Source organism: Scyliorhinus torazame, chromosome 7, assembly GCF_047496885.1.
Source record: "Scyliorhinus torazame isolate Kashiwa2021f chromosome 7, sScyTor2.1, whole genome shotgun sequence".
In the NCBI taxonomy this organism is placed as follows: Eukaryota; Metazoa; Chordata; class Chondrichthyes; order Carcharhiniformes; family Scyliorhinidae; genus Scyliorhinus; species Scyliorhinus torazame.
In genome coordinates this window covers 125,632,854-125,658,994 of record NC_092713.1, presented here as the reverse complement: position 1 = coordinate 125,658,994, position 26,141 = coordinate 125,632,854, and the positions used below count along the sequence as shown (strand labels likewise).

The 26,141-nt window shown below is 43.6% G+C and overlaps 1 protein-coding gene across 6 annotated transcripts; it reads left to right on the top strand.

Moving 5' to 3' along the window:
- Positions 1–2,381: 2,381 nt before the first annotated feature.
- On the top strand, positions 2,382–23,570 carry lhx9 (LIM homeobox 9). 6 transcript variants are annotated; one of them, XM_072511464.1, is made up of 6 exons: positions 2,382–2,564; positions 14,214–14,416; positions 15,299–15,501; positions 16,695–17,050; positions 19,302–19,504; positions 20,682–22,015. In XM_072511464.1, exons 2-6 carry the CDS (start codon positions 14,243–14,245, stop codon positions 20,943–20,945), a joined length of 1,200 nt encoding a protein of 399 aa, XP_072367565.1. In that variant the 5' UTR covers positions 2,382–2,564; positions 14,214–14,242; the 3' UTR covers positions 20,946–22,015. The 6 variants fall into 6 exon arrangements, with proteins under 6 accessions (XP_072367565.1, XP_072367568.1, XP_072367566.1 ...); XM_072511465.1 differs by lacking the exon at positions 2,382–2,564 and adding an exon at positions 13,870–14,103; XM_072511462.1 differs by lacking the exon at positions 2,382–2,564 and having other exon boundaries at positions 13,870–14,416.
- The last annotated feature ends 2,571 nt before the right edge of the window (positions 23,571–26,141 follow it).

Here is a 26,141-nt window from a genome sequence, read left to right as displayed (position 1 = left end):
GTCATAACGGGATCACAACGATATTGCAATTAAACAATCTGGGTCATTTTTATTATATAATGGGTATATTCACGAATAAGGGCATGTCACTTTTTAAATGTATAGATTTAGATAGTAATCTTCCCAACAGGAAAACATATTCCACAGCCTTTGTTGTCGCATATTAGACCTCGCAGAAACATCTGCTTTCGGGAATGTGCTTGTTGTAGCTTGACTGCTATTAAGGACAAACTCTGTCATCCTGTCTTTAATCCATTCCCTTCCGGCTCTTACCTAGGACTTTAAATAGGACAGGTTATTGGCATTGCCCGAAAATAAATTCAACTGGATCTGATCGAAAATTCGCGTTCAAAAACTGCTAATGGAAGTTTTTGAACGCTTGATTTTTAATTGTTGGAATTGTCCGCTGAGAATAGATCTGCGGGCAGCACAGATATTTCTCTCACTTCTGCAAAAAAAAGCTGCAACTATCTTTGTGAATAGAAAAAAAAATCAGCTTGTATTTCGTTAGCCGTTTGCCTTCTGAAGTGTGCGTCTCTAAGATGTTTCGCCAGCATAGTGAGAACTTAGCAGTGACCACAGTTTCGATGACAGACGATCGGATCCCCTGTGGCACTGATCTGGGATGTTATTTTAAGACCAGAACGGCCCTTTGAGAAACTGGGAGTTAGGGTCAAAAATTAAACGGTTAATCAGGCAGGGGATTTTCCTATCGGAGGAATTATTATTCGCATGTCGTTGTTGTCGAAACGCATCCTTAATTATCTTTCACCATAGTTGTTAAAGCGAAAATATCCGAGCACTATTGCCAGAAAATCACTTAAATTTGTACTTTGTGTTGTAAGTAACCTTAATAGGGCAGGTAAAAACCTGGACACTTTCAAAGCAGAGGGAGACAGATTTAGCTGGAAAGCTTGAAAAGAGGTTTATATTGTACACTTTGTCCCAGCCCCATTTTAGACACTTGGGTAACGGTTTGACGATTACATTCTAGCCAGACAATGCCCAAGTCCAGATCCGTGCCAAAGAGTGCCATGCGATGAAGATTGGCCTGTGACATGGCAAAGTGTTGGGAGCATTTGGCCCCCTGACGATAGCCCTTCGTCGTCAGACAGTTTGGTAGATAGATGCCCGTCACTTTGCTGAGGATTTGCAGGTTAGTGATACTGCCAGTTCATAACTTGGTGAATGTAGGAGTGAGGAGTGTTGTCACGTGAATGCACCTACACTGAACCGTTCGGAGCTCAGGAGGAAGATTTGGCTGGTATTCGAATGGGCAAAGGGTTTCCTTTCATGAGAAAGCAAATACAGACTCTTTAAAAATCCCTGTTTGTCGTTTGAATAGACAACACGGATTGTTGCACAATGCTGCACCACCTTGAGGAATACGATCTTGTTGAAATCATTTTTGCATCTAATTTGATGGCTGCCCAGGCCGGGATTTGTGGTCCTGCGATCATCTCAATACACCGATCGCCAATACTTTCATCAGTATGAATCGCACCGAATTCACTGAAAATAAAGAACATCCTTCCCTAAATAATACACAAGAATGTCGAGCATTGTCTGAAACGAGTATATATATATATTTTAAAAGTACTCCCAGCAAATGTGGCGAGAATAATGAACAAGAACTTCATCAATACATTAGAGCACTAGAATTCTTCTGATTAATATCGCGTCAAATGCAATTGATGTAATATATCTATCAGTTTGTGTGCGGTAAATGTATAAGATTTAATCACTGTTGGCTCCAGCAACAACTCGATGCTGGTATCACTTGTTTACGGTCAAATATTAAACCTGGCTCGTTATTGATTAACTGGATATGCGAATCGCACTCGAGAGCCGGTCTACATCGAAACAAAAACATGATATACACGTATGTAACAAGTCATGATCAGTTTCAGTATCTTGGCAGCAAGGTGCAAATAATTGTTCAACACATGAGACGCGGTAAAAACAAAAAAAGATGACACTTTCACACAAAAATGGGAGAGTCGTGCATGTCAGGAATGGTGTGAAATTGGCCGAATAAAAAGATATCTTCGACAACCACTGGATTGTGGAAACACAGTCTCCAACGGAACTTTTGTGATAATAGGCTGCACAAATTAGACAGATAATCATTTAGCAGTCGATTATGCTGGAAAGTATCTGTAAGATACAAAAATAAATTGAAGGTGGAAACGCCGATTTTTTTTTTAAAAAGAACACATTTTGGAACCGAATTCCTCCCCTGGCAGTTCTATTTTCTTTGTGTATATGGATTTGGTACAGGTCAATAAATAATGAAAAAGCTGGTGGTTGTGCTGGAGGCGGGTCAGGGATCGCACCTTCCACGTCAGTTATATATTGAGCCCAGCGTTCAGACTGCGGGCTCAATTGCGGGAACGTCCTTAACAAGCGGCTCTTTTATTTTAATTAACAGGAGCAACCCGCTCGCGAGGCTCAAGCTCAACCCTGAGCCGTGACAGGATAATTCCCACCGACTCCATCCCAGGACAAGCTTTCCAACACCCGCCCTCCATTTTCATGCTGGAACCGAACCCGGGAAGGTGAAGGTAAGTTCGACTTGTGAGATCTTGCCGATTTACCCATGCTGGTGACATTATTGCGAAACGGAATTGGAAGTCAGGCTTACTGTAGAGCACACTTGGTGCTTTCTTAACAAAGGGCATTAATATTTACCCATCTGAATTGCCTAGCAACGCCATTCAGATTCCCGAGAGCTTGGAGACGCCGAATTGTGTCGGGATCTTGATTAATAGCAGGTATTGTGAAGAACACCCAGCTATTCACCTGTTTCTAACGCCGGAGTGTAATTGTGCGCATCTTCAGATCTAAAGCTGTGTCTGTGGTGTGAATGAGCCCATGGAATTCTGAATGCCCGTGCTTTTCATGGGGCTGAGTTTAAAGAGAAGAGGATTCTTTATTACACCGAATACTCCATAAAATAATGTGAGCTCTCTATAAACGAGATGAAGGATGGTGTTAATAGGGATGGGCTAAAACAAAACTCGGTCTTTTCTCCTATCAACTTCGTCGGATGTTACTTTAAATCATTCTTCGATCACACATGGTGCGATGGATAGCTGAGGAACGCCCAAGGTTCATTTTTTTAAATCATGTTTTTCCATCAAATTGGTAATTTTCAAAAATGGCCTTGAATCTAGAAACCTTACATTACCTGAGAGCGTACATATTGTTTTTACACTGTGCAATGCTAACGCATGCAAACAATCAAATCATGGGCCTCAGCAATGGGAAAGGGAAATATTTCATGGTTTTGGCGGAGCTGTGAGGGGAACATTTAATATTGTTGTGAAAATACATACTATGGATACATTATTTTTTTAAAATCCTTTTTCTATTTAGCAGATTTCCGAACGTTCCTGCTCTGATTGTTTAATCAATTGCGTCATTTTATAGTTAGTAACTTGAAAGGTAACGTAAGTTGAAGGATTTACCGAGATCACGATGGCACCAAACCAAACATTCGCTGTGATTAGCTGTAATATCGTGCTTGCAGGGTTTTGTTTTAGCGGAGTGCGTGGATTGGGGTTGGTTGGGGGAGTGGTGTGGGGGCTATGGTTAATAGTCCAAACATTGTTTAACATTCCGCAGGGCACTATATATAGTTGCAGCTTAAAGCAAATTGGAAGCCCAATACACAGTTAGCAAAAAGCACACTTCTGAAACTGTACACCACTGTGGCAGCTTAAAGGTCCGGACAGTTATGGTAATGATTCTTTGAAATGTATGAAGTGTATGCCAGGCCCATACTTAAATATGGCACCACATTTAGCCTTTGTGTGTCGAGATAGCTCTTCCATTTTGGCCTTGTTTTTTTGCCCGAGCGTTTATCAGGCACGGCATCAACCTGCTCTTCAGCAGAAACCAATCCAAGTGAAGATGAAACATCGTTCCCAAGGATAGCGCTTTCGACAGAACACTCCAGCCAATATATATGGGCGCTATTTTATCCTTTTAAAAAAAAACTTGATCCCATTTTTCACAGACAAGGCCCACAGAGCAATTTCAACTTTTGTTTGTCTGTAAATCCTTTGAGTCCTTTATCGTGTTGTAATTGCTGAAATCAGAGATCCGCTGCTCTGGCGGATTCACCTGTTACTTAATGAGCTTTCTCTTCACACCCTGGACAACAGCCGCTTGCCTCCGGAACTTGGTTGCAATCGGATTTTGCCAAATCATCTGTGACAACGCTTCTGAAATGACATGTTTCTACCTGCACTCTAAATTATCGCTTGTAATGTATTTTACGTGAAGATTACAATCGAAACTTATTTTACCCTGATTACGAACCAATTGCGCTGGCAATTGACCATTTTAGACGTAAACTCTATCTAGATTTTGTCACTTCCCTACTTGGTATTCAATCATTCGGAATTGAATTATAAGGCTATCCGGTGGACCTTTGGGTGGTGAACATTACATTAAAATATTAACTTCAGACAATGGTACTGGGCAAAAAACCAAATTGACTGCCTCTCCTGGAAACATGATAATTATACACTAGAAATCGTTCACACCATAATAGGCTTATTCGGTAGCCGAAGGCCAAGAATGCGCATCCTTGAACATAAATACCATGCTAATTACATACAGTAAATATATACACATTCACTCAAAAATAGTTTAGATAAGGAAAGCTAACTAGGATTCCAAAGAAGAGCATTTAAAATGTTAGGTACAGACTTTTTAATTTTAGTTTAATTTCCAATTTACGATTAAATCATTTAACCTAGACTTATAACGATGATGAGGAATTCGGATGTTAATATCTGCAGGTACAACCGCAACTTTCACATTTTGATTAACAAATTCAAAGTGTATGTGCATTCCGTGTAGGTGTCTGTTATTGCAGTGTATGCCCTGAAATCGTTTGGTTTACAACCACCCAGAATGTTCATTTCCGACGGAATAAAGTTGATTCTCTCTCCACCCCCGAATTCTGTTTTCTATTTAACCGGGGCAGACAATATTAATCAAAGTGAAACAAATAAAATCGGCAAAGGGTGACAAATGTGTTCTAAACAAACTTAGGAAAACGTTAAAGATGATAAGCTCATTTAAAAAAAACATTTACAAGGACACCGTGATACTTACAATGAACTATAGCTTTCAAAAAGGATTACAGAAATGACTGGAACAACACTCAGATCGCGCTTAATGCGTTTATAACTTATTTCCCCCCTGCATGTTTTAACTCCATAAAGTGCTGCAGTAACAGGAAATGGTGTAATTCACTAATAATTGAGTGGATTCCGTCCTCTGTAATGTAGCTGCCTGATCTCCGCCGCTAAGACAATGCCCGAAAGCTGTTGATTAAGAATTCGAGCAGCGAGCATTATCAGCCCACGTGTTGTAACAACGTGCTGCCATTGACGCCAGTACACTTTAATTTGTATCACTCTGTTGTGTAATAAGAACGTGCAAGGGTAAACTGCAAATTAAATGGAAGATATCGATAAATGGAAGCAAGATGAGTCGCATTTTAAAACGTTGTAATTTTAACATTATTCGCTACCAGGATTGCAAAAAAAAAGTCTGCTCTCCTTGTCAGCAGCTCATCACCCCGTGCACCTTACTGTGCCTGATGGAGCGGACCAAGAGATCACATAATTAATTAAATGAATACAGATGTGTGGGTTTAGCCATTTTTGAGTTATGTTATTGTAGCCGGCCAATTACTGGTAATAGTGCCATTGAGCAGAGATAGATATGTAAATTTAACACCGTTTTTTACCCCTCAAATGGAAAAATAGCTCCTCAGCTCTTATGCACCTGCAGGTTTGCATAGAACTAGAGGAAGTGCATTATCCAACAAATGGAAAGAAAGTACTCCAACTTCAGAGCCTGTTAATTGAATTCATTCAATGGAGCTTGGGTTATGTTTGAGCTTTTATCCGCCAGGTCGGGATGCACAGATAGAAGACTTCGACATCAATTCATTATGCCGAGGCACTGGGTTTAGAAAGTGTTTACAGCTGTGCTGTAGGACACCTTATATAGCTGCGATTAGAGAATGGAGAAAGAACGACTCCCGGAGTATAAAGCTGCCATTCTGTTAAAGCAATTCCCCACCAATAAAGCGGCGAGAACATGTCAGTGTGCGTGAAAGATAACTCGCCTTCAGACGTACACAAGATCCTGATGTTTAATGTTTGTTTGAATTTGCATAAGGTCCTCATTAGATAGTCGTTAATTAGAGTTAAACACGCACTCATTAGTTGAATTTACTGGTCTCCTATTGGTTGGGTTTATTGCCTTAGAATAACATTTGCGTACGCGCACTTTATTCTGTTTCACCCGTGTCCGTCTGCGAGCGAGGAACAGAACCGAAGTCTATCAGAAACTGCCTCATAAAATGGCCACTTGTGCCAAACTTGTGCAGGAACCGGGGCGGCACAGAAAACAAAAAAATCAGCATTTAAAACTGATCCCTGTGTCAAAGAGCTCTGAGGTTGGGGGTGCGTGGACGGGGCCATTCGGTTGTAACCTCAGACAGCAGCTTAATTCTGGAGCAAGGCTCACCCACAGCATATTAGGCGTGATACTATTGGATAACATTGTGTGCTATGAGATCACATAACAATATGCTGGGGGCGAGAACGTGTTATGTAGTCAGACCCCCCCCCCCCCCCCTAGACAGTTTGTAATGACCATTAACAGATTTACAGATAACGTTAGCCCTGTCACAAAATCACACTTCAGTTCGAGATGTACTTTTCCTCTTTTTTTGCATTTGATTTTAAATGGATCATATGGATAATAACAGCAGTGAGGTGTGCTTTAATTCCTGGTGCTGAGATTTCTGTGTAAATGGTGACCCGGTGGCAATGAGTGACCCTTGCTTTGCAATTGCATTTTCCAAAATTACAGCAATGAAAATCATTGTTGAGAACTGTTAGCATGTGACACCAACGTGAAAAACATCCGCAAGGGTAATGGGGATTTCCATGAGAGTATTTCTGCGCACATGTAGAACTATCACTGCTCTATTTATAAGCCATTGATTTCTGTACAAAACGACTAATTGCATTACTTACAGCAAATAACAGCCCTGCTGTACATATTATAGCGTGCCAGCAACAAACAAATCACTGCTTATTTCACTTGATTGACTTCATTTTCACATGAAATTGTGCCTTATGAGCTAAACTCTGGCAATCTGGCTGGTGCACATACCCGCTAAGCAGCACACATTGCTAATTGAATCTGTTTAAAAATAAAAGCTTCTCCATGTCGTAAATGTTCAACTTACAGCTGCAACTGAGGGACAAAGAGGGAGCGTCAGTTAATTTACAGGTACGATGCTGACTATGAGCTTGCATCTTGCTGGGAAATTTAATCTGTATGGTTTGCACGCGATCTAACCGTTGTATGTGAGATCCCAAGGGATTTCAGAAGAGAAACTCCATAGACAGGAACCCCCCATATAGATCGGGCTATAGGTGTGATCAAACACGCGGCAGCTGGCACGGCCAAGACTGGGGCGAAAACAGCTTGTCAGAGGATTTGTTCTAAACCAATTAGTTTAAACTGTATATCAGAATAAGCATATGGGTGTGAGGGAGAGGCAGAGAGAGGGAAAGATAGAAACAGAGACAAAGACATACAGACAGACAGCCGTAATAGACAGACTTTGACAAAGGCGTTCGGGACGAAATTGAATTATTCCCAGTACCGATAAATAAGGATTGGCTGTTTGCAACCAGTGAACATTTGCGAATGGGCATACGGCGTATTTCTAGTTACATACCAAGGCATTTGAAATACAGTTAGCAGTTCCTCGGAGCTCGATTAGGTCTTATCAACGAACACATCCAGCCTGGATCTAACCAGAGGTCGGCCTGTTCCCCTGTATAATTCTGGACAGTGTGTATTCCCCTGTCAATTGTATCAGAAAACTGTCACAGTTTTGAAGCTTTTTAAAAAAAAACAAGTAATTTAGTGCGCATTCAGAAATGTGCTTTAGATATTGTGAATGGAGGGCGGAGGGATATACACATTCAGTCAAATTATTTTTTTTAATTGTATTCAGGTACCTTCAAAAATATATAATTTTTTGCCAGTTAACCAAACGCATAAGATTGTTCAAAACCGCAAATCAGAGGAAACGGGTGGTGTAAATAAAAGGTTAAATAAATGATTAAGTTTCGATTATTCTCATTTCCTGCAGAGAGTGCATCAGTTGTGATTATAAACTAGAAACCGAAAATACCGCTTCTGTACATTTCAGTGCGGACGTTTACAATTCCAAATATAGAGCATCTGTTTTGGTATCATTGCAACTGTTATAAGATATAATCAACAAGAAGGGGGCAGATTCAAATTCGAAAGCTGTACGCTTTCCTGCCTGCATTGATACTCTGGTATCTGGTCCAGGCGAGTATTGAAATCCATCTGTCGTCCACATTTACTGTTCCAGATTCTTTCACCCATCCTCCCCATGCTCCTTCAGCTCTCCATGTGAATTTTAACACCTCTCCCAATCGGAAGGTATGTTTAAGACTAGAATAGGCTGAAGATTGGGTCCTTCCATCAAGATCATGGCAGTTGAGCGAAATAGGTCGGAGAATCCAGGTTGCAGGTAATATGTTGAATATTAATGATAAAATAAATAGGTGTGGGTTGGGAGCAGGGATCCACTGAGGTTCATCATTCTCGAATCAGATTTGTGGCCACAACACCCCCCCCCCCCCCCCTCCATATTGCGGCGCACATTCTGGCAGAAACATCTGCAGGTTCAAACTCAAGGGTGTTCCCAATTTTGAAGACCTTTATCCTTGTCGGGGTCAGGGTGTGTCTCCTCACTACTAGCCTGCACTAGCCCAAGCTTGCGCAACTCTCTTGTGCCCACCGAGATGCACCGTAGATATAGAATAGGAGTGTGACTCATGCAATTTAAAGGTAGGAATTTGGAAAGTTTCGATTGACTTGAGACGCACGTGCGTTCTCACGCAAGCGCGCAAACTCTCGTGAGCATGAGCTGAATGAGCAGCAACCCAGACAAAACAAAAGGCAGAGGCTAACCATGGACATAACCTCCCTCCTTTAAGATAGCTCTGTTCAACGTCAAAACTGCGAGTCGCTGAGAAGAGTGTGAAAGGATGCTGAGAATGGATGGGTTCATTGCAGAATTGCAGACATTTGCGGACACGGAGAGAGATTGTGATCCTCAAACTGGTCATTCCTATCTCTGAGAGTTACGCTTATAAATGTTTATATGGTGAATATCGTGTATCCATAATTAGGAACATACACCCCGATAGTCACCGAGGAATTGGGGGTGGGGTGGAATTGCAAAGACAACATTAGCGCACGCATTAAAATCTCCCACTTTCCTTGATTTAAAGCATGGTATTTAACTTTTGGAAATCCGTGCTGCAGTTTGTGTGGTTATGAGTGAACGATGTGCTGATGTCGATATGTTGCATGTGCTAAACTTTTTTATTGCGGGGAGGGGAGGTTGCAGGTCCCTCTCACTCATGCTGGTGACTGATTTTCACAACAGAGTTGTGACTCTGTGCGACCACATACAATTCAACACTGAACTTCAGGGCAATGCTGGCCGGGGAACTGCGGCGCTGCACTCATTTGTGGGCCCAACTGACCTGTAAATATCGTGGTTGCTTCACTGCGAGTGGAGAGAGGAGGAAGGTGTGGGGAGAGGAGGAGGGTGTGGAGAGAGGAGGAAGGTGTGGAGAGAGAAGGAAAGTGGGGAGAGAGAAGGAAGGTGTGGAGAGAGGAGGAAGGTGGGGAGAGAGGAGGAAGGTGTGGCGAGGAGGAAGGTGTGGAGAGAGAAGGAAGGTGTGGAGGGAGGCGGAAGGTGTGGAGAGAGGAGGAAGGTGTAGAGGGAGGAGGAAGGTGGGGAGAGAGGAGGAAGGTGTGGAGAAAGGAGGAAGGTGTGGAGGGAGCAAGGGAAGTGGAGAGAGGAAGAAGGTGTGGAGAAAGGGGGAAGGTGTGGAGAGAGGGGGAAGGTGTGGAGAGAGGAGGAAGGTGTGGAGAGAGAAGGAAGGTGGGGAGAGAGGAGGAAGGTGTGGAGAGAGGAGGAAGGTGGGGAGAGAGGAGGAAGGTGTGGAGAGGAGGAAGGTGTGGAGAGAGGAGGAAGGTGTGGAGGGAGGCGGAAGGTGTGGCGAGAGGAGGAAGGTGTGGAGGGAGGAGGAAGGTGTGGAGAGAGGAGGAAGGTGTGGCGAGAGGAGGAAGGTGTGGAGAGAGGAGGAAGGTGTAGAGGGAGGAGGAAGGTGGGGAGAGAGGAGGAAGGTGTGGAGAGAGGGGGAAGGTGTGAAGAGAGGAGGAAGGTGTGGCGAGAGGAGGAAGAGGTGGAGAGAGGCGGAAGGTGTAGAAAGAGGAGGAAGGTGTGGAGAGAGGAGGAAGAGGTGGAGAGAGGAGGAAGGTGTAGAAAGAGGAGGAAGGTGGGGAGAGAGGAGGAAGGTATGGAGAGAGGGGGAAGGTGTGGAGCGAGGGGGAAGGTGTGGAGAGAGGAGGAAGGTGTGGAGAGAGGAGGAAGAGGTGGAGAGAGGAGGAAGGTGTAGAAAGAGGAGGAAGGTGGGGAGAGAGGAGGGGAAGTGGAGAGAGGAGGGGAAGTGGAGAGAGGAGGGAGGTGTGGAGAGAGGAGGAAGAGGTGGAGAGAGGAGGAAGGTGTAGAAAGAGGAGGAAGGTGGGGAGAGAGGAGGGGAAGTGGAGAGAGGAGGGGAAGTGGAGAGAGGAGGGAGGTGTGGAGAGAGGAGGAAGAGGTGGAGAGAGGAGGAAGGTGTAGAAAGAGGAGGAAGGTGGGGAGAGAGGAGGGGAAGTGGAGAGAGGAGGGGAAGTGGAGATGGCTGGAAGGTGTGGAGAGAGGGGGAAGGTGTGGAGAAAGGAGGAAGGGGTGGAGACAGGTGGAAGGCGAGGAGAGAGGAGGAAGGTGTAGAGGGAGGATGGGAAGTGGAGAGAGGAGGAAGGTGTGGAGAAAGGAGGAAGGTGTGGAGAGAGGAGGAAGGTGTAGAGGGAGGAGTAAGGTGGGGAGAGAGGAGGAAGGTGGGGAGAGAGGAGGAAGGTGTGGAGAGGAGGAAGGTGTGGAGAGAGGAGGAAGGTGTGGAGGGAGGCGGAAGGTGTGGCGAGAGGAGGAAGGTGGGGAGAGAGGAGGAAGGTGGGGAGAGAGGAGGAAGGTGTAGAGGGAGGAGGAAGGTGGGGAGAGAGGAGGAAGGTGTGGAGAGAGGGGGAAGGTGTGAAGAGAGGAGGAAGGTGTGGCGAGAGGAGGAAGGTGTGGAGAAAGGAGGAAGGTGTGGAGAGAGGGGGAAGGTGTGGAGAGAGGAGGAAGGTGTGGAGAGAGGAGGAAAGTGTGGAGAGAGGAGGAAGAGGTGGAGAGAGGAGGAAGGTGTAGAAAGAGGAGGAAGGTGGGGAGAGAGGAGGAAGGTATGGAGAGAGGGGGAAGGTGTGGAGCGAGGGGGAAGGTGTGGAGAGAGGAGGAAGAGATGGAGAGAGGAGGAAGGTGTAGAAAGAGGAGGAAGGTGGGGAGAGAGGAGGGGAAGTGGAGAGAGGAGGGGAAGTGGAGAGAGGAGGGAGGTGTAGAAAGAGGAGGAAGGTGGGGAGAGAGGAGGGGAAGTGGAGAGAGGAGGGGAAGTGGAGAGAGGAGGGGAAGTGGAGATGGCAGGAAGGTGTGGAGAAAGGGGGAAGGTGTGGAGAGAGGAGGAAGGTGTGGAGAGAGGGGGAAGGTGTGGAGAAAGGAGGAAGGTGTGGAGACAGGTGGAAGTCGAGGAGAGAGGAGGAAGGTGTAGATGGAGGATAGGAAGTGGAGAGAGGAGGAAGGTGTGGAGAAAGGAGGAAGGTGTGGAGAGAGGAGGAAGGTGTAGAGGGAGGCGGAAGGTGTGGCGAGAGGAGGAAGGTGTGGAGGGAGGAGGAAGGTGTGGAGAGAGGAGGAAGGTGTGGCGAGAGGAGGAAGGTGTGGAGGGAGGTGGAAGGTGTGGAGAGAGGAGGAAGGTGGGGAGAGAGGAGGGGAAGTGGAGAGAGGAGGAAGGTGTAGAGCGATGGGGAAGGTCTAGAAAGAGGAGGAAGGTGGGGAGAGAGGAGGAAGGTGATGAGAGAGGAGGAAAGTGTGGAGGGAGGAAGGGAAGTGGAGAGAGGAAGAAGGTGTGGAGAAAGGGGGAAGGTGTGGAGAGAGGAGAAAGGTGATGAGAGAGGAGGAAGGTGTGGAGAGAGGAGAAAGGTGTGGAGGGAGGAAGGGAAGTGGAGAGAGGAAGAAGGTGTGGAGAAAGGGGGAAGGTGTGGAGAGAGGAGGAAGGTGTGGAGAGAGGAGGATGGTGTGGAGGGAGGAAGGGAAGTGGAGAGAGGAAGAAGGTGTGGAGAAAGGAGGAAGGTGTGGAGCGATGGGGAAGGTCTAGAAAGAGGAGGAAGGTGGGGAGAGAGGAGGAAGGTGTGGAGAGAGGGGGAAGGTGTGGAGAGAGGGGGAAGGTGTGGAGAGAGGGGGAAGGTGTGGAGAGAGGGGGAAGGTGTGGAGAGAGGAAGAAGTTGTGGAGAGAGGGGGAAGGTGTGGAGAGAGGAAGAAGGTGTGGAGAAAGGGGGAAGGTGTGGAGAGAGGAGGAAGGTGATGAGAGAGGAGGAAGGTGTGGAGAGAGGAGGAAAGTGTGGAGAGAGGAGGAAGGTGTGGAGAGAGGCGGAAGGTGTGCAGAGGGGTGGAAAGTGGGGAGGGAGGAGGAAGGTGGGGAGAGAGGAGGAAGGTGTGGAGAGAGGAGGAAAGTGTGGAGAGAGGAGAAAGGTGTGGAGGGAGGAAGGGAAGTGGAGAGAGGAAGAAGGTGTGGAGAAAGGGGGAAGGTGTGGAGAGAGGAGGAAGGTGGGGAGAGAGGAGAAAGGTGTGGAGAGAGGCGGAAGGTGGGGAGAGAGGAGGAAGGTGTGGAGAGAGGAGGAAGGTGTGGAGAGAGGAGGAAAGTGTGGAGAGAGGAGGAAGGTGTGGAGAGAGGCGGAAGGTGTGGAGAGGGGGGAAGGTGTGGAGAGAGGAGGGAGAATGGAGAGTTGTCAGAGGAGGGGAGGGGAGTGAGAGGAGAAGTGAAGGGGTGAGTGGAGTGAGGAGACGGTGGTAGGAGACAGCTTTAATGTCAGTGGAGGGAAGGGGGGGAGTTGCTGTGTGGGAATCGAAACACTGCCCGGCCAAACAGAGACGATTCATTTCTTTCCCTAGTCTACCCAAACAATTACTGAACTTTCCGGAAGTTAGTTATAAATGAAGTTATCTTAAAACACTTCAACTAGACCTGATGGGGGCAGCACGGTGGCGCAGTGGGCTCGTCCTGTTGCCTCACGGCGCCGAGGTCCCAGGTTCGATCCCGGCTCTGGGTCACCGTCCTTGTGGAGTTTGCACATTCTCCCCGTGTTTCCGTGGGTTTCGCTCCCACAACCCAAAAATACAAGGGTAGGTGAATTGGCCACATTAAATTGCCCCTTAATTGGATAAAATGAATTGATACTCTAAATTTATTTTAAAAACTAGACCTGATGTACCTCTCTGTAAAGAAAAATGTCGCGGAATGTTGCAGGAAAGGTTGTTGTAAATAATCTAAACTTGCTTTAAAACCAATTTTCTTCATTTTCGCCTAAAATGATGTTTTCCGATGCAGGTTAATTTGTTGGTATTTGTACAAAGCGAAGTTTTTTTTTGAAAATACATGATCCTATTGAAGAATACCTGTTGCTTTCGAGAGAGATAACGGAAGCTCACATTTCTCCTTTTGCCCAATCGGAAAGTGGCATAAACTAACCACATTGGAAAATCGAATCCGCCTGGAGCTGTCATTGACCGTCCGTCAATAGCCAATGAAAAGCCTGTGACAGGCCTTTGTAATGAAAAGGATTAGGTGGCAGTCTATCCAACTCCTCCTACCAAATTATCCAACTGTGCCCTGGCGAGAGGTTGCAGCAAATCGGCAATACTGTGTGCTCCCAGCCAGCAAGCTGCAATCGGATCAGCAAGGACTTGGAGCTGAGGAGTCAGGGGAATGCTGCTAAAATCACCCTAACATCATTGTTTGCCCATTATTTAAAACTAATCTGCAGGGATTCCCTCTCTCAGAAAGCTTGGCACCGTATGGTCCCCAGCAGCAGCGAGTAATGACTATTTCCCCCCGCGCGCTGGAGAATTTGACGTGTTGTATTTTCCCCCATTAGAGATTAGCACTTTATTTTTTTTCTCTCTCTCTCTAATTGTCTTGTGGCAGTGTATCCCATGGTTTAAGCTGGGGCCTGTATGGAAGTACTAAGGGCCAGGTCCGAGGAAGACACGTGTACTTTCCGTCAATCAGCTATGCTTTTCCACGGTATCTCTGGGGGCGAGATACAGGGGATTATGGAGGAGATGGAAAGGCGATCGAAGACGGATTCCCGTCTCTCCAAAGGAGTGCAGATGAACGGAAGGGAAACGGTAAGACGAAATCATCATCAACAACAAGAAATGACTTGGGAGACACGCACACACACCGCTAACTTCCTCCCTTCACCCTGAGCAGTTCCCCAGAAATTAAATGAAAATCGCTTATTGTCACAAAATTGAACCCGCGCTGCTGGCCTGCCATGGTCTGCTTTAAAAGAAGCAAATGTTGCGCGATTCGATTCACATTTTCTTTTTGGGGGGGATCAGGGAAAATATCTCCGTTCCATTCAATACACCACGGCCTAATTTTTAATCCATCGCACTGACTGAGAGAGACATGGGTCTGACAGCAGATTTACTCTGGCAGTGGGGGTGGGGGTTGTATCCACACACAATGAAATTAAAATATTGCATTAAACATTATTTTAAATCGCTTTGTGAATTGACCACCTTTCTGCCGCGACTTGTCCCGTTCCTCGAATTGACAACAACATTGCCACCAATTAATTAAAATCCTAATAAATGTAATATTTTAGGGTAGCGGGGAGAGTGCGTTGACGACGCGATTATTTTGTCAACTTTCAGCGAAAGAACTCCCGCTTTGAACAAGTGCGCGCGCTTTAGGCTTATTCTTTTTAATTAAACGTTTAGCATAATGACTTGAACTTGCTCCTACATAGAGTGTTAAATATGATAACTCGGGGGTTCTGAACTGTTGCTGGAGCGGGGGCGGGAGAATCCTCAGGTAACAGCAGATGAAACATCCAAAATCCTTACCTGCAAAATATTTAGCTTTGTACAAATCTTGCCCGCCCCCACCTGTTTCTTAGCCTTGTGCAGCCTGTGTTTATACATTTGATTATTGTGAACTTTTAACCTGACATTGGCTGGTTGTTGATTTTATTTGTTGTTGTTTTTAAACTCTGTTTGCAGACCATGCCTTCTATGAACCCGGATAAACCTGCCTTGTGCGCTGGCTGTGGCGGTAAAATAGCAGACAGATATTACCTGCTGGCAGTAGACAAGCAGTGGCACCTAAGGTGTCTCAAGTGCTGTGAATGTAAACTCGCTCTGGAGTCAGAACTGACTTGTTTCGCCAAGGATGGCAGCATTTACTGTAAGGAAGATTACTACAGGTAATCATAGTCACACGCCTGATTTCCCTTCTCGAAATAAATCGCGCATTCCGCCCCCTCCCTCCGCCCCCCCCCCCCCCTTAACTCGGGCGCACGTAAATAGAAGGGAGATAACGCACCACTTGGGTTAGTGATCATATTAGTGTGGTATTGTGTATCTGCTGCATTACAGTTGAGGCGTATGTATTTCCCAAACATCTACTGCTCAATCCGGCCAACCAGTTATCTTATTTTTTTCCACGTTTAAAGCGGATCAGAAGTTGGGGCCTTCACCTGTTAAGACTGTGGGGACAATTCCGAATCACCTGTAAAATAGATATGAATTGGTCGCGGTTGTTTGGCTGGGTAGCAGTGCCCCCCCCCCCCTCCTCCCCCTCCCCACCGTTCTTTTGCTGCACAGCTCACTATGGGCCTGCGCAGGACCCAGGAGAAGGATGCTGCAATTTAAACTAGAACTCGAAACTCATTTATTATGTAGCTATAACATATTTTCCTGCAGGTTTGCTAATGTGTGATTTCGTTTTGAGGGTGCGATTTATAGAAATAAACCCCCACACAAAAAAAACCTGCCAGTTAGAGACAACTAATGCCAATAAGCCCTTCACATGTTTACTGATGTGGAGACGAAACCAGCGCATTGACAACGTAAGGTCTTGAGAGCAATTTTGCCATATCATCGATTCATAGAATGTGGTTCATTCATTATCTTAAAATGACCAGATCAGCTAATATTGGTCCCCCCTCTAAATGATAACCATTAGGTTATTCGGCCTTTCCTCCTTATTCGCCAGAAATGTGGTAACCCCAGTTGTAGTGCGGGAAGCTTCAAGTTGTCATCGCTCTCTGTGCCACTTTAACATGCTTAGCTGGTAATTGGTCAAAGTGTTCGTCAAACCCCTTCGAGGTGACACTCTTTTCACGCTACAGATATCTAGTTATACCTAACAGAATCTACCACTGATCCAACTACGGTGCAAATAACACGAGCACCAGTTCACTGCAGTCGATGTGGCCCATGTTGTTTAAAATGTGAAGTAAAAGTTGTAAGCCGTGATTAAATATTAATAGATCAATGTGATTGTTGTCCTTTGACACTTACTTTGTTGACGGCAAGGCATTTCGCCCTGCAATATATATATGTAACGGTGCGCCTATGTCTAAACGCTGTGCGCCCTTGTTTCTTGTTTTTGCAGGAGGTTTTCTGTGCAACGTTGTTCCCGCTGCCACCTCGGAATATCCGCCTCGGAAATGGTAATGCGAGCCAGGGACTCAGTCTATCACTTGAGCTGTTTCACGTGTACGACTTGCAACAAAACACTAACCACAGGCGACCACTTTGGCATGAAAGATAATTTGGTTTACTGCAGAGTTCATTTCGAGTCCCTGATGCAGGGAGACTATCACACGCAGCTGAACTACACCGAGCTGGCGGCAAAGAGTGGGGGGCACGGTTTGCCTTATTTCAACGGGACAGGCACTGTCCAGAAAGGACGGCCCAGGAAAAGAAAGAGCCCTGCCCTCGGAGTTGATATCCCAATTTACAATCCAGGTGGGGGAAAAAAAATACCAAAAAAATGTTTTAAAAATGTAACAAAAAATAATCGATGAAGGGAAGACTGCGTATTGAGATACGAGCATAAATGGCAACTGTTGACCAATGTGTCCATGATCAATTGGAAATTCTTTCTCTTTTACTTTTAAAATTCCAGTTAGATACTCCTGATCTTAAATGATATTCAGAAATGATTTTTGCAAACTCTCCGCTGTTGTTTTAAAAATCCCGCTAACCTAGAACGTAAATAACGCTGCAAAGAAATATATACATGCTAAGATTTAGAATCGTTAGGCTCCTGTCGGCTGCATGGTCTAACGGCCTAACGCAAAATATTCTTACAAGTTGTAACCCGCAGGAGTTTCTTCCTGGCAAACCACTTAAATGTTTTGATTGGACTAATCAGGCCGCCATACGGGCTAACTTCCCGTATTTGGTGACTCCAAGAAAAAAACGTTCTGCCTAGATCTCTTAAAAAAATAAGTCAACTTGATTTTTTACTATTTTTCAAAAGAAAAAAGAATAAATGCTTTGTGGACATTGTAAATACTGGGCCCAGTTACATGCTGGTCCATTGTGTCCCTTTTGTAAATGTTTCTTAATTGCGGTTATTCCTCGGAGCAGTTTGGCGCGCATTCCGAGATTCTGATGTTCAAATGAATGGAAGAGGAATCACGTAATCGAGAGGTTAATTGTTTTGTGTTAATTAGACGTGACATAGGAATCCCTGGTTTCCAGTCAGGCATAAATCACCCCTACGCACTCAAAACCTACCGTAAACCCACCTTGAGCTAACATAATGTGTACACTCGTTAGTGTATATCCATGTAGTCTTCAGCGTTCACTTCAACCTCAACGAAAATGCATTTATCAAACTTTAAATATGTTTATACATTTAGTATTAAGAGCATAATCTTTGACAAAAAAATACTGCCTTTATTTAGGGAAAATGTGGATGTTAAAGTGTGAACAATGTCCATGCCACGGTTACTGTTGAATGGCGTGTTGTTAATACGATCAGATTGTAAACCTGAAGTAGTCCATGCTAATTCACACGGCTGTAACCGGGATTTCTTTAAATTTACCCCTAACTTCCTTGGTTTGGAAATGAGGAGTCAAAACATTTAATTATAATTCATATGTCCTATTCAATAATCCCGAATAACCGTTAACAAAACGTGGTAAACTGTTTACCTGCCTGCAGCCTTTGGCAGGGTTGATGGACAATATGCTACCCCCGCCTCCAAAAAAGGGGATCTTAGTCTTTGGATACGAGAAGTTTTCTTTTTAATGAACTGACACAAATCCAAAGATTTCTCCGGTCAGAAAGTTCACTAGCAAAGGTCATGTTTCAGAAAGTGTGCAACCTAAAATGTGCAGAGGGTTCTTGTGTTGATATGACCGGGTGGGTCACTGTCCTGCCTGCTGGATTGTAAAATTATATAACGGCTGGTGATCCAAACCTTCGCATAAAACGCCACTAATGATTCAATAATTCCACAGAATCGGCTTAAACTGCTACAAAGAAATGTGTTGTCGCGTTTACTTTAAACACATGAACGGTGTACATTTTAAACAATGTTTTTGCCCGGGGGTAACAGCATAACGGGCAGAAAAATGACCGCCCATTTCTAAACAAAATATCTTGGATTTACTATTGAGACTGCTGAAGGGTTATCGAGACTAATGAGTGTGCCCGAGCGTAATAACGATCTCTGGCGAGGTATTCATGGGGGGAAGCAGTTTGTTATAATAATGCGGACTGCATTTGCAAAACTTTTACCTCTGGCAGTCGCACCGAGTTAGAATGAAAAGCGGCAAATATACTCACCGACATCGATCCGTCCCATGGGTTTTGTGTCAAATATGTTACTGAACCTAAACACAGAGGCCAATGTTTTTGTTCGCGTGTGTGTGCCTTCAAACTATTTGTAACGTAATATTTTGAGGAGGGCTTTAAAAATAAAGTTTGCGTTGAAATTCCTGGGATCTGGTAATCGTTTCTATGGGAATAGTGGAAGGCGACGTTAATAAGGAATTTCAAATATTGTGCAGTCCACCCCCCCACCCCAAACCCCGGTCTAATTGGTGTGGAGAGAAATCTGGTGTATTGGAGCACACATTCCAGGGATGAGAGTTTAGCGCCCTCTAGCGAAGAGGACGCGTGGGTGAACAGTGAAGGGGGAATCCTATTGCCCCGGTGTGAGAGATCATTAACAAACAGCATGGGTCTATTTGTAAATCCTAGGGTGCAATGAGAACGACGCGGACCATTTGGATAGGGAGCAGCAGTCATACCCGCCAACCCAGAAAACCAAGCGCATGCGCACATCCTTCAAACACCACCAGCTTCGCACCATGAAGTCCTACTTCGCCATAAATCATAACCCAGATGCGAAAGATTTAAAACAGCTTGCTCAAAAAACTGGGCTCACCAAAAGAGTTTTGCAGGTAAGAGGCGTTCGTATTTATCTAGATCATGTTATGCACTGTAAACCCTCTGATCCCTCCGCCACTCCCTTAATGCAATCAGAAAACTCTATATTTTCATTTCGAAACACTGACACTTGGACATGATAGACTGGGAGATCCAAACGAGTTTTAAACCAGAGTTGAAACAGTTAAGGGGGTAGCATACCACGAGGGTTTACAGTGGAGAGTTTATGTTTCATCCACTCTCGAATACCATACATGTTAAACATTATGGTCTATGTGGCAATTCGAAAACATATCAGCATCTCGCCTGATCACCAGATGAATCACATCTTATACTTTTCTATAGATAGCTGAAGATCAAGACACGACACACTGCATTGCCTTGCCCTTAAATACACGACTCAGAATTAATCACTTAACTCGATTTTATTTTTTTCGAAAATGATAACTTTTCAGACTTGTTCACGTTCGGTGCAAAAATGCAACTTTAATCAGCGCACTCCCAAGTAAACACCTCAAAATTGAGTCTTGATTTTAAATAGCCGGTCACACCCAATGCATTGTAAAATGGCCCACCCGCCCAACTGGGGAGCAGAGGCTGAGATTTTCACTTTCACTGGATGGGAAAACCATGTCAAGAAGAGCAGCGAAGCCTTCCTTCCATTGCCCGAATTAACTCGATCATTGATTTCATTCTCCATTGCGTTCTTTTACTTGGTCACGGGGTGAACAAGCGGGAGAAACAGGCCAGCACCCTAAGCATTCCTCCAAATCCGACAGCACCCTGCTGCAGACCATAATTACCATGATGTGTTTTTGGTGGATGCAACATACGACTTCAATAGACTCATCTTAAAATTTTAATAATTTTAGTTGCTAACTCGTTAAAGAAGCCGTTCCTTGTGTGTGTGTGTGTGTGTGGTGTTCTCGAACTTGTTCCTAGTTTTGTGCAGGAGAAGTCAATGGTATTAAAATGTAACCGGTTTCTGTTTGCATTGTGCAGCGTCAGCATTCCCCGATCAATTTAATGCTGGCCTATTTAATTTTGCATAGTATGAGCTGTTTAAATCATTTATCTTTATATATCTATATATATATATATATATCTATAGCGATAATTTGTGGTTTGTGATTAGCTTTAAAAAAAAGGATCAAATAATCGGTAAAAAGATTACATGGGATTGGTTTGCAGGTTTGGTTTCAAAACGCAAGAGCCAAATTCAGAAGGAACCTTTTACGACAGGAGAATGGGGGTGTTGATAAACCTGATGGCACAGCACTTCCTGCCCCGCCCCCAGCCGACAGGTCCGGCGCCGCTCTAAGTCCAAGCAGCACTTCGACCACTTTAACAGACTTGACCAATCCCACTCTGTCAGTAGTGACATCTGTGACCTCTAACCTGGACGTGCACGAATCCGGGAGTCCGTCACAAACTACCTTAACGAACCTTTTCTAACATTTTTAAGCAGATTCCTTTACAACAGAACAAAACAAAAAAAAATCCCTGGGAAGCATTAACAAAAAAATGACAAAAATAAAACAAATCCTGTTGTTGTGTAGGATGATTTTGTTAAATAACTGATATGAATATATATTTTTTGTTTATTGACGAATTCTAGTTTACAGCAGTAGAAAAAAAGAGCAGTTTACAAAAAAATAAATGTCAATGGACTGTGCAGTGGTGACTGCGCATGCTCGAATATAATTCCAGCCTCCAATGATACTTCTTTTCCTAAAAGCTTCCAGATTTAAAAAAAAGTTTAAAGCTCCGTTAATCTTTACACTTCAGTTTTCCTCGGCACTGGTCATGTAAACATACATTTTTTTTACTTCTGCTAAACTTACCCACCACAATTATGACTGTCTCTCCAACTGCAGGGTTGTCTTTAGGGAGAGGGAGACAAGTTTTTGTTTTTTGGTAGAGCTAAGTTCATGCGCATTCACCAGTGAACATCTGTTCAGGCTACCGCGTTGTTGTCATTATGTACTGGTACCAACATGACTAAAATAAAACTCGCCAATATTTTAAAACAATCGTTCTTCGGCAGAACGAAACATGGTACTGGGTCTACTTCTCTGGAGTGGGATCCATCACAGCTTTATCATGTGCCTTATGATATATCTGAAGAAAGTCTGTGACGTGGTGTAGATTCGTGTTCCCTTGTTTTTTTTGGAAGAGAGAAAAATAGTCAATGCCCTTCTGACACCTCACGAGTTTTTTTTGTATTGTTACCTCCTTTTCTGATAACTTTTTAAATGGGAAAACTTTTTTTCAAAAAGGCGGTTGGACATGTCCTCAAAGGAACCGTGGATACTGTCTGATTCGGAGTAGCTGGTATTCCCGATGTTAAGTACATTCGAGGTCCTTCTGTTGAACTTCGTGTTTATAATTAGTACAGTAAGTGGTTTGATGAGATTGTTGATGTTACTTTGTTTTAAAAATGAAACCATTGTACAGGCGCGTTCTCCCCTTTAATATTTATGGACCAAACCTTTGTGATATCTTATTAAAATTGTGTGATTAAAGCAGTTTGTTTGATCGTTTTCAGTTTAGCCTTCTTTCATTCGGCGCTTATATTACGATATGAAATAAGTTCCTCATGCTGTGTCTATGTGCATTACCTATGGACGAAAGACCAAAACGGTGTAAAACCAGAGAAATGCGGTAATAATACAAAAAAAAAGTAGACGTAGTGACATAACACCTTTTATTAAAAACAAACGGAATAAATCAGGATCAATAATTCAAGCTAAACGCACTAATGTTTTGAAAAGTGCCTGAAATAAATACACAACACATAAAAACGACAACACGGGACTTCTTTCAGGAAGTTATAGATTGTATGTTTATACCAGCATTGCTTTGCAACGATCTCTATTTTTTCAATTGTCTATTTACGACTCTAGAATGCCCACTTAAAATAAATGAAAGATATTTCAGGGACAAAAAAAACCATAGGGAAACAATTGTGTTTTAAAATGACAATGAAACAAGGCTGTCTATCACCAGGTCAAATGGTTCAAGTAAGTCAGGTTGTGGAAGAGAGAGAGATAACTAAAAACGGCTCTGAGTAAAATTACTCGCTCAAGGAGGAGAGGGACACCACAAGTTGTCATTCTTTTATTTTATATAAAAGGGGGTAATATAAACCGCCAGAAACTCGATAAATTCAGGGAAGACTAAAGCCAGAACAGTCAACATCCAAACAATGAAAATTTACCTTTCCAAATAGTTTTTTCACGAAACGTTAGAATTATTTTCCTTGTTTAAAAAGACATAATAAAGAGACCCCGAAAGGACAGGTTGCTCTGTAGTTTAATCAACTGTTACTATGATTTCTTTCAGGGAGAACAAATCTTGGGGCATTACAGCCAAACTTCCCGACGTTTGAAAATTCCCTAGGTATTTTAAGAAGGGGGAAGGTTGATCGGAATTCAACAGCAGTGAAGACAAAGACTATATTAACACACAATTAAATATCCTAAAACTTTACTCAGATACATAATTACAATAAGCCTCCAAAATGTCATTTGCTTGAATGTTTAAGCTAATGTAGGACGCAACGTGTTGTATTTATTTTACGTTTAAGCTGTCAGTGGGCATGTAGAGAAACATAAAGTATGCGCTGGACTGAATCTGAAGCAATTAGGATGTGGTTAGGACAGGTCAATCTGATTTCCATCGCATAGCCAAGCTGACCAATTAAATGAAAGAGTTTTTTTCCGGACATCAAACGCAGGGCTTTGTCTGTATTCTACAATTCTAAGTGTATAATTAATTTGATATCCATTTGTAACGTGGAGACTTGCATATGATGATTATAAGCGGCATTCCTCTAACAGGGATTATCGATGTAAGGTATTTGGAGTCTAAATTCGCAAGTCCTTCAAGCCCACAGGCGACATTTTGGTGTTTCAGGTTGTAAAGCTAAATTGAGAAATCTTGTGCATGCTATTCTAATACTTTTCTCTAAATTCTTTTAAATATCAAAAGGGTCGGATGTAATATTGTCAGTACTGTTCTTGGGTGATGTGTACATTTTCATTGGTTGATGTTAATTGTAATAAACAGCTTTCAGTATTGAACGAGTTCGCTTGCTTAATGCGACAAATGATTTTGTTCACTTTCGAAGTGACGTTTTATATACAAGAGATCACACGGACAGAATTAACAGATATTTTGAATAAATTACTACCTTCCTGTACAAACGGCCGATTAATTTATTGGAACTACCACCTACAACATTGTTTTTTAAAAAGAAAACTCTCAAGTACTGACCTCTGTCTTTGGAGCTTGAAAGAAAGCATTGAAACACCAAAACTCATGGAGATTGTGGAGATTGCCCATGTATTCACCACAGAATGTAAATCTTACTTAGGAGTGTCACCAGGCAATTTATTCTGGCTAGCCACTATCATAGCCACTATGCCGATGTTATCTCCAATGCTTTATACAAATGAACAATTTGTAAATCTCTAAATAGAGACGATGAAAAACCTGTAAATTAAAAACAAATCAGAACTCAGGGGCTGTGCTATTTTCCTTACAAACTGAACCAGAAAGAGAGAGAAGCTCTACAGTGCACAATCATGTTGAGTGGCGGTACGCTTTGTGTATCCAATATAAAGTTAATTTATCGAATATTTTGTAACGAACATTACCAATCTGTAAAAAAATACTGCGAAACGAAATGCTATTGGTGGGAAACAAACACCCTGGCCTAGATTAAATATCGGCATCAATATCAGCACAAGGAACACAGGAGTTAAAATCATTGGTCCAACTGGATCGCTGTTTGCAGGCAGACGGAATTGGGAACGGACAGTTGTACATTATTCTCCGTTGAATTAAAGTTTTGAAATAAGGATTCGGCATTTTTAAAAACTCCAGTCCATTTTCATCCAAGGGATCAAACTGGCGAACGACCAGCTAGTTATCAGCTGGATGATTCAGTGTGACCCTGTATTTGGAGGCTAAACTAGTTGTCACACTTTATACCCAACCATGCGCAATTGGGGATACGGCTGTCCAAAATCTTCCATATATGGTTTGTAAAAAAAAAATGAAAATTCTGGAACTAAACAATCGGACCGCCAGTATCTGAAAATGAGAAAGTTTCAACACAAATCAGGCTTCCTGATTACATACACTCCGATGATGGGCAGACATAAATGTTCGTGCAATCAGAAGCAACGACCCTTTCCTGCAACAATGCAGCTCTGAAAGCACTGCAGAACAATACTAACGAACGACCCCTTTTGAATTGGCACTGCGCCGTTGAGTTTGCCAGTATTTAACATCAGGAACGGAAGCGGCAGTATTCAATGCTTGCAACTATTAACGGACATGTTTTGAACATTTCCCAGTGTCTTTGCATGTCTCTCAAGGTGTCAGGCAGGAGATCAAACAGTGGATTCCACTGCTTTATGTCACAGCGTTGGAATGCAAAAGCAGCAACATTTTGAAAAAGTGTGTAGCACAATACCCATTATCTTTTATAATAACAGCTTTCCGAAATGGATCTGAAATGGTACCAAAACAAAAATCAAAGTCAAGTCCAGATTGATTTTCACTCTTGTAGACAACTGACTTCACAATGTCTCCTTCAAGTTGTCTTTCCCAGAGGTTATAGTTTTACAACCTTCTGCGTGCAGGATAGCATCTCGTTCATTTTATGAGTAGAAACCGGCAGTCCTTCTCAATGAGCGTCGTTCAGAGTTTGAGAGTAAATAGGAAAGCGCCCTGCTCTGGTTTGCAGCATGTTCCAAGGCCTGGACGCTGCTTGCCCTTAACTAAAAATCTGGAGGTAACGGTGACATGGCTCTCTGCATATTGGACCGAGGAAATAACTTGGCGCCTGATTGTTTACTCCCCATTCCTGGACCAGTGGATGTTGCTGTTAGGGCGTTTCAGGGTCAGCAAAATATCAGAGACGGAGGAAATAAACCCTTCAGAGGTTTTGCTATTTGGAGAAATCCGCGCTGACGCTTCTTTCCAGCGATTTGAATAGCCTTATAATGATTTCAACAGTAATGTGAGCGATTAGATGGGACCGAGAAAGGGGTTGGCCACATGAGCAACCAGGGACTAAATTTACAAATAGAACCACAACCACGAAGCTAAGCTTCAGCCAGACGCGGCTATCAGTCCGAGTCACACGCTGGAAACTACAAAAGTTTCAGCACTTTTAAATTCTCCATTCTGCAACACGTTACATCTTTTTAAACGAGGAAATGTTTTAGAGTCAGCCCATTTTCATGCAAGTGTCACGGCAACTTCATTTTTCAAGGTTACCAATGGAAACCCTTTCTGTTGAGACAATGGGATAAAATTCATCTCCCACCTTATGTCACCTCCCCCAGGAGCAGATTCAGGACAGCTCGCCGTTACCACTGGCGCCGAGAAAATAAATCAATTGAAAATCGTTCAACAACAAAAAACGGTGTGGACAGAGGATGTCAAAGGAACCGACTCGAAATTTAGAACATAAACTAATCGATTACGACGTTCACCATGTCCTTAATAACAAAATGCATTACATTCCCGCATGTATTAGCTGATACTTGACATACCGAGGCTCCAAGTGTAGGAAACCCCGGTTTATATCCCTGGTGGATTGGCCATGCTAAATTGCCCCTTCCTGTCCAAAAG

Excerpts from the sequence above, each read along its gene's own strand:
- lhx9 (XM_072511464.1), top strand. The coding sequence starts at position 14,243 with ATGGAAGTACTAAGGGCCAGGTCCGAGGAAGACACGTGTACTTTCCGT. Across the intron at positions 14,417-15,298 it reads AGATGAACGGAAGGGAAACG|ACCATGCCTTCTATGAACCC; the intron begins GTAAGACGAAAT and ends CTCTGTTTGCAG. Across the intron at positions 17,051-19,301 it reads TATCCCAATTTACAATCCAG|GGTGCAATGAGAACGACGCG; the intron begins GTGGGGGAAAAA and ends TGTAAATCCTAG.